At 59.2% G+C, this 7,360-nt stretch overlaps 1 protein-coding gene across 3 annotated transcripts; it reads left to right on the forward strand.

Annotated features, from left to right (window-relative positions):
- Nucleotides 1-126: 126 nt before the first annotated feature.
- LIME1 (Lck interacting transmembrane adaptor 1) lies at nucleotides 127-7,107 on the forward strand. 3 transcript variants are annotated; one of them, XM_074843670.1, is made up of 7 exons: nucleotides 127-324; nucleotides 2,366-2,618; nucleotides 4,659-4,811; nucleotides 5,349-5,400; nucleotides 5,505-5,592; nucleotides 5,845-6,272; nucleotides 6,630-7,107. In XM_074843670.1, the coding sequence occupies exons 3-7, from the start codon at nucleotides 4,696-4,698 to the stop codon at nucleotides 7,032-7,034; spliced, it is 1,089 nt and encodes a 362-aa protein (XP_074699771.1). In that variant the 5' UTR covers nucleotides 127-324; nucleotides 2,366-2,618; nucleotides 4,659-4,695; the 3' UTR covers nucleotides 7,035-7,107. The 3 variants fall into 3 exon arrangements, with proteins under 3 accessions (XP_074699771.1, XP_074699770.1, XP_074699772.1); XM_074843669.1 differs by lacking the exon at nucleotides 2,366-2,618; XM_074843671.1 differs by lacking the exons at nucleotides 127-324; nucleotides 2,366-2,618 and adding an exon at nucleotides 3,368-3,388.
- The last annotated feature ends 253 nt before the right edge of the window (nucleotides 7,108-7,360 follow it).

Below are 7,360 nucleotides of genomic sequence, written 5' to 3' on the forward strand. Positions count from 1 at the left end.
CGTGCCGGGAGCTTGCGGAGCCTGACTGCAGCGCCGCGAGCTCGCAGCCAAGGCGGGGAGAAACCCAGCCTCCCCTTGGGTGCAGCAGCCACCCCGACGGGCCAGGAAGCGAGCTGTGGTGTGCGCTGCACGGTGTCTGCTCAGAGCTGCCTGCTCTAGGGGCTGAAGAGGAGCGGGAAAGCTCAGATCAAGATGTTTGAAATGTTCGGGAATGCCTAATTAGGAATAACCGCCGGATAAAAGAAATTCTCCAGGTTGGCTGGTGAGGAGGAGAGCATGATCGGATCCCTGCGCTTCACGCTCACCAGCTTTTGAATTTGCAAAGTAAGTGGCGTTCGCTTTCTCGCCCGGCAAACCTGGGTGTCTGCAACTAAACCAGGAGTTGAAAAAGACTTTTTTTTAAAAAAAAAAAAACCCTGATCTATATAGAAATGGCAGCGTTGTCGGAGATGCTGTTGCAGCTAGCTAGACTGGACAGGCAGGATTCCTGCGCTGCAGCGGGGAAGCATCAGCTGGGTTAAACTTCCAGGTGGCTGCGAGGAGGGCTGCAGGCTTTGTGGGCTTAAAAAGGAAGAAAAGGTGCTGGAGCTTGGCAACGCTGCTGGGGTCCCATGGCTCGAATCTAGAGGTTGAGGGGAAACCGGTTACTTTTGTGGTGGATGAGTTGTTGAGTTCAGAGGTGTGGGGGTATTGGTTTTTTCAACAGAAAAATTTCCAGTTGTCTGTAGGGAGGGGGACTGCAGTCTTGGGACTAGATTTGGGGAACTGCTGAGCTCCTGGCTGCAGGTGAGGAGGCTTGGGAGAGTGTGGTCACTGCAACGCTGTCCTCTCTAAACCTGAAATTGTGTAAAACTACTGAATCTGTGGCAAGAAAACCACTCTGGTAGGCAGGTGATTCTCGAGAAAACATGTACCTCCTTGCTACACCCATCCTGTATTTTGGATCTGACTTCCCATAACTGCAGCACCGGGGGCTCGCCAGAGCCTGTGTCTTGCTGCAGCTCAGCTCTGCAGAAAATCTCTCTAGCAGGTTCTTGATTTCTGCTTAGAAATGCACTTCTCTGCCCAAGTGAGTGCATTTCCAGCAATTGCAGAAGGGTGGGAAGAAAGAAAAATGCTGAAATGATGTCAGCCTTGACCAAAGCCACACGGTGTGAGCAGGCAGGTCGCTTACCTTAAGGTTTTTATATTATATTTTCTCAAAAACCACTCCAGCATATGACTAGCGAGCAGGACTGTAATTGGAAGCGTGCATCCAAGTTTTGTGACGTTTGGGTCTGGCGTTCGGAAATATTGGTCCTTTCTAAATGAAGTGCCTCCAAAGGAGTTTGACCATGAAATCTCTCCCTCCCACTCCAGAAATGCGACTCAATCGTGCCTGCTTTGTATTTGAAATAATCTTCAAATTTATTAATTGCATCCTGTGCTCTAGGGCAGCTTCAGTGTTGTTGACTAACTGTTATGGGGCTTTCGTTTTTCACAACTGAAAAGAAAAAAAGATCTACTTCTGCTTCTTGGGACTTTTTTTCAGTACAACTCCCCTGGGTACCTGAGCTGTGTTTGCTGCAGCCGTGTTCGCAATCGCTGATGGAAATCAGCTTGTAATGTTTGTCCTGGTTTCTTGCAAATACGCTTTTAGTAGTTTCATAGACTTTCTTCTCGTCTGAGCTGAGCACTCTGTGCGGTTTTATCTGGGTAGATGAATCAGAGGCCGGGCAAAATGAACAGCAGCAGAACTTAATTTTACAGTAAATTTAATCTTGTTTTCATGAAGCCCAGATGAGAAACTTGCGTCTCTTGTAGGAGTCACAAAAAAATCTCCCACGTCCTGGAGTAACAAACCAACGGCACTTATGGTGCCCGTGCTCAGGTAATGCAGAAGGGAGTTATTCCCTCCTCGGTGGGCTGGGGGTGTGCGTCACATGGCTGCTCTCATCTTCAAAGCCATCTTGGCTTGCGGAGCCAGTGCGTTGCAAAATGCCGTCTGCTGAGTCTCCTGCCCCGGAGAATTGCCCCGGGACTGGGAGATCAATACCTTTATTGGCAGAGAATTCAGGTGTTCCTTTCAGAAGGTCTGTTTGAGACTTTGCCTTGCAAACCTGCTCAGTCCTACCTGAGCGGCTTCAGTCAGGCACTGGGTTTTCCTCTCAAATTTGTAATTCTGTGAGAACCAACGTCTTGTCCCAAGAAGTGGCTTCTCCCGGTGACTGTTGAGCCTGAAAGAGCGTGCACTCAGCAGTTTTAGAGGTCAAAACAGGAGCAACCACTGACCTCCTGCACAACAGAAAGTAGGTCAGAAGAATTTCTCTCTATTCATTTCGATTTAGGAAGCTTCTCCCTTCATTCTTCAATCTTAAAACTCCAGGGATGGAAAATCCACCCGCTGTGGGATAAGCTGCCCCGTGTGTGCCTGCCTCCACGCGCTAAAAGCTCGCACTTCGATTCTGACATGACACCAGCTCCCGGCCATCGTACCTTGTTATAATTTGGTCTGCTAAACCTCAGAGCCTGCTCAGTTCTGGCCCGAAGGCAGTCGCTCCTGCAGCCTCCGTCCTGTCGCTCTAATGAGCTAAACAAGTTCAGCGAGGACTGTCTAAAGCGCCTGCCCGCGTTGCAAGGTAATCCGTATAATTAATGTATGCTCAGACAGAAAAGCAGAGTTGTCTAATTAAACATCGTTGGAGAGGGAACAGCCTTCCCTTCCCAGCTCTGATCTAAGCCAGTCTGTCCAGCCCAGTTAGTCCCCAAAAACCTCTCTGTCTCAATTTCCGCGTTGAAATAATCGTTCTTGAGGGGTTAAGTCTTCAGTCAGGGAAATTTCCAAAGGCGTGGGAAGTTCTCAGATAAAAGGGTGCTACAAGTGGGCAGAGACCTGCTGGTTATACTGGGACAAAGATGTGCCGAAGATGCTGCCGTGTGACACAGGGTGCGGGGGAGCAAGGCCGGTCCCTCCCTGGGCACAGGGCTCCCCGCTCGCCGTGGGGCTGCGGCTGCTGTAGCACCTGAGGTTGATGCGAGGCGGGGTGACTTCTCACCGCAGCCCCTCTGAGCTTTGTCATCCGCATTAAGAGATGTAAGAGGGTGAGTACGAGGCGCTCAGCGTCCCACGGCACCTCAGAAACCGTCCTGCTGGGCTGTGCCAGCCCAGTCCCTCCTGGCGACTCTGCCACCGGCCCAGTCGGGACCAGTTACTGTGGCTTCTTTGAGCCATGCTTTACTCCAGTGCTGGGAAGTGCCTCAGTCTCCCTTCAGAGCAGGCGTTTTCCGGGTGCTGGCGTGCACATCTCCGGTAGCACAGCAGCCTTTTTGGGGGAGCGGGGTGGGGCGTGCGCAGAGCTGGGCTTGTGCGGAGCGGGGAGCAGCAGCCGCCGTCTCGCCATCGGCGCAGGTGAAGTGGTGTCAGCTTTGGCTTCGGGCTTTGCTGACGGCTGAGCAGGGACAGGGACGATGAAATGGGGTGGCCCCCTGGGAAAGGTGCTGGATCCTGATGAGCTGGGGAGTGTCTGCTCTTTGTGTCAGGCTCCCTTCACGCCCTGCACCGCTTGCTCTGGCCTTGTCGCTGCCGGGGTTTGCAGGGGAGGACCTTTTTCCTTCAGTAAGGCACAGGGAAGAGGGCTGGCTGTGGGCAAGGCACAGCTTTTTCTTTAGGCAGTGGAAAGCAGTCGAAAAGTCGAGCATTTTCTGCTCTCGTGTCACAGCACAGAGTGGCTGCAGAACCGGGTCGTGGTGGCAGAGGAGGCGTCGGGTCCGTGTGTGCCGACGAGCCGGCCCAGCTGGTGCTTGGTTACGATCCTGCAGCTCCCGGCCCAAGCACGGATGGTGCTGGGATGCTGCGGGGAGCGACTCGGGTTCCTGGGCGAGCAGAAACATTGTGGGGGGGTTTGCAGGGCTGGGCTGGGCTCAGCCCCCCGGGAGCTCACCGTGCACGGCGCTGCGAACAGGGGGACAGCGGGGATGCCGGCGGCACCGTCGCTCCCACCCGGGATTCTCTACCCGGTGACTCCGCAGGTCTCGTGGCACGGGTGGATGGGGCTTGGAGGCAGAGAGGAGGATGAGGGTGTCCCGGTGTGTGCTGCCAAGCCTGGGGTGCAAGGAGGGTGAGGTGGCTGCGAGGCTGAAGCTCACCCCATTTCCGGGAAGCTGAGTCATCTCTTTGCCCGTCCTGCCTGGGCCACCCCACAACCCGCACTGGGGAGCGGTGTCACCCCTGTCCCGCAACCCGGGGCAGTGTCCCGGTGTCCCCAGGAAGCACACTGACCCTTTTGGGATCTCTCCGGAGGGTTTTCAGGGCCCCTGAGCGTCCCCTTTTCAATGTCTTGGTGGCGACTTTGGAACTTGAATCCTGTTGGGTTTGTTGGTTTTGTTCTTTTTCAAAGGCAAATGAAATCTGAAATTTTTCCTAGGGGGTGGCAGAGCACCCGCCGCTGGGCAGAGCGCTGGAGGCGGCGTGACAGCCCCGGCGAGGGCAGCAACTGGCCAGAAAATGGCCACCCCAGTTCACATCCCCCTCCAGAGCACCCAGAGAGACCCCCTGCCCCGGGGTGGGGGACTGCGCTGCGGGACCCCCAGTGAACCCCGGGTGCCGCGGATCACCGTCCCATGCCATGGTGAGCCCAGCAGCACCCAGTTGCACCCCAGCTGGTGTTTTCTCTCCCCAGAGCTTGGCCCCGCAGCGCTGTTGCCAGCGGTTCCCCCATGGCTGCAGCCGGTGGTGAGGGGCTGGCGCGGACCCCGCTGCTGCCAGCCGGCGCTGCCCTGGCCCTGCTCGGTGTCCTGATCTACCTGGGCGCTCTGTGCGCTGCCTGCAGACGGTACGTGCTGCCCGCGGCCCCTCCGCTTTCTCTCCCGGGGATGGGGATGGGGCTGGGGACCCCTTGGTGGCCCAATGGTGACTTCAGGTGGAGACTCCCCCCCTCCATGTGCCTGTCCTGAGCTGGGACCTCTGAGATCTGCTGCTCGTCTCACCCCCAACCCCCAGCCGCAGCCCCAATGCAACTCTGCCTGGGCCTGATCCTGCACCCCTGTGCCTCACTGCCCCCACCCCCGTTGTACCCCCCGCGCCCAAAGGCCTCGCGGGAGCAGCCTGGAGAGGGCTGAGCCGTGAGCAGGGTGGGCAGGATGGGTGATGCCAAGGGTGATGACAGTGGTGCCCAGCACAGCTCAGTGGGGTGCAGGATGCAATCGAGACCCCCCCTTCCACCCCCCAGCCAGCACAGAGCCTGCTGCAGGGCTGGTGAAGGAGCAGGCTTGGGGGTTTGGGAGCCACTCCACCAATGCCCCTCATGGCCAGGTCGGGGTCCTGGGGCACCCGCTCATCGCCTCAGGCTCAGCCCCACTTCTCCCCACAGCAAGGGCAGGAAGAAGAAGATCCCTCCGGACGGGGTGAAGCTGGTGGACGAGGTAAGCGCGTGCTGGTGGGGAGCAGGATCAACCCTGGGGGAGCTCTGGGGCCCCCCCAGCTCCCGGCCATGAGCCTGAGGGTGCGTGTTCCCCCCCCGTTTCAGTCCCTGCTCAGGCAGACGCAGCTGCGGTCGCTCAGCAAGTCGGACACGAAGCTGCATGAGCTGTACCGGGTGAAGGCCAGGGATGACAGTGAGTGGCTATCAAGTCGGGGGGGGGAGGTCAGTGGCCCTTGGCAGGTGCCCGCAGGCCCCACACCCCCCAGGTGAGCGCATCGTGGTGCGCACACACATGCCACAGTGCCAGTGCAGGGGTTAGTGCTTGCTGCACCCCCGGTGTCCCCCCCATCTCCTCTCATCCCCCCATCTCCTCTCATCCCCCCCATCTCCCTTCCTTTCCCCCATCTCCCCTTGTCTCCCCCCATCTCCTCTCCTCTCCCCACAGCCCAGCGGCCGGTCAGCCTGGATTTCCCCTGCCCCGCTGCCCCCGCCGCTGCTGCCGACTCTCTGCACAGCTCCGGCATCAGCGTCCTCCTGCACCGTGAGCTGCCCCAGATCCCCGACCCCGAGCCCGCGGCTGCACCCCTGGCCCCCGACCAGACCTACTCCAACCTGCTCTTCACCCCGCTGCGGAAGCCGGTGTCGGACACCGTCTACGAGTGCCTGGCGGTGGGGGGGGGGGATGGCCCAGTGCCCCCCACACCCGCCAGCACCCAGGTGTCCCCCCCACGCATCGCGCATGGGGCGGCCGATTACGCCTGTGTCCGGAAGGTGAAGAAGACGGTGCCTGTGGAGGTGCAGGATGGGGCTGTGACGGGGCCTCCCGCAGCCCCACGGTGCTGGGAGGGGGCAGGCGATGCCCCCCGGGTGAAGGTACGGCTCTGGGGGGGTGGCAGGGATGGGGTACACGGCGGGGAGGGAGCAGGTAACGTCCTGCCTCCCTGTACCACCCGTGTTTGGAGCAGGGTGTAAATCAGGCTACTGCATTTCCAGTGGAGATTTTAGGGGGGGCAGGATGAAGCCGAGACCCCGAGGGCGGGCAATGCCCATGGTGCTGCTCTCTGTGCCCTGCAAAAGGCTCCCTGGGTTGTGCAAAAAGCGGGATCCCCAAAGGTTAATCTGCTGCCAGGATCCTCCCGCGGGCTGTGGGGAGCTGGGGGGCGGGCACGGCCGTGGGGATCCCCTGTGTTGGGCAGGGATTGCCCCTGAACCCCCACCTTCCTTCTGCAGCTGGAAGAGATGTACTCAACGGTGTGCAAAGCCACCAAGAAGAAAACCCAAGTCCCTGCATCATCCCCCAGGGCAGCGAGGGAGGTGGGTGCTGGGCGGCCGCCCCCCTGCCGGGAGGAGGGTGCTCTGGCTGGATGCCGGCCCCCAGCAGCCCAAGGCCCCCCCGACCCCTGCTACGAGTCCATCAATGACAGAGCCTGGACTGCTCAGGGCCGTAGCCCCGACCCGGACTACGAGGCCGTAGACGTTAACTGGAAGAAGGCGATGAAACGGGACAAGCCAGGGAAGCCGGGTGCCCCCGAGAACCTCTACGAAAGTGTCGGTGACATTTGGGCGGGGGGGTCCCAGCGAGCCTCTGCCAGGACGGCGGCCAACGGCCTGGAGGTGTACATCACCAACCTATAGCATCCCCTGGGAGCTGGGTGCTGGCGGGGCGGGGGTTCCCTGCAAGCGCTTTCTGTATATATGTTGTTACTTTTCTTTAAGTGTCCTTGTCCCCCGTACCTCCGAGAGGGGCAGTTTGTGGGTGCTGGGTGCCACGGGGGAGCCCAGTGGGACTGGGGTGGCGCTGTCACCAAGTTGGGACAACCACGTTGGGACTGGTCGTGTTTTGGGGCAGCCCCGTGGCCCTGGGCTGTAGGATCAGGCCCCTCGCCAGCGGGACTATGCCGTGAGCAAGGGTCTCTGTCCTCCCACCTCTGCCTGGGGGAGAGCAGGGCCCTGTCCAGCCC

The sequence above is a fragment of the Strix aluco genome, chromosome 17, assembly GCF_031877795.1.
Source record: "Strix aluco isolate bStrAlu1 chromosome 17, bStrAlu1.hap1, whole genome shotgun sequence".
NCBI lineage: Eukaryota > Metazoa > Chordata > Aves > Strigiformes > Strigidae > Strix > Strix aluco.

What these genes read in the sequence shown, in the direction of transcription:
- LIME1 (XM_074843670.1), top strand. Translation starts at nt 4,696, where the DNA reads ATGGCTGCAGCCGGTGGTGAGGGGCTGGCGCGGACCCCGCTGCTGCCA. An exon ending in GGGTGAAGCTGGTGGACGAG is followed by an intron (nt 5,401 to 5,504) that starts GTAAGCGCGTGC and finishes CCCCCGTTTCAG; the next exon opens with TCCCTGCTCAGGCAGACGCA. An exon ending in GCGATGCCCCCCGGGTGAAG is followed by an intron (nt 6,273 to 6,629) that starts GTACGGCTCTGG and finishes TTCCTTCTGCAG; the next exon opens with CTGGAAGAGATGTACTCAAC.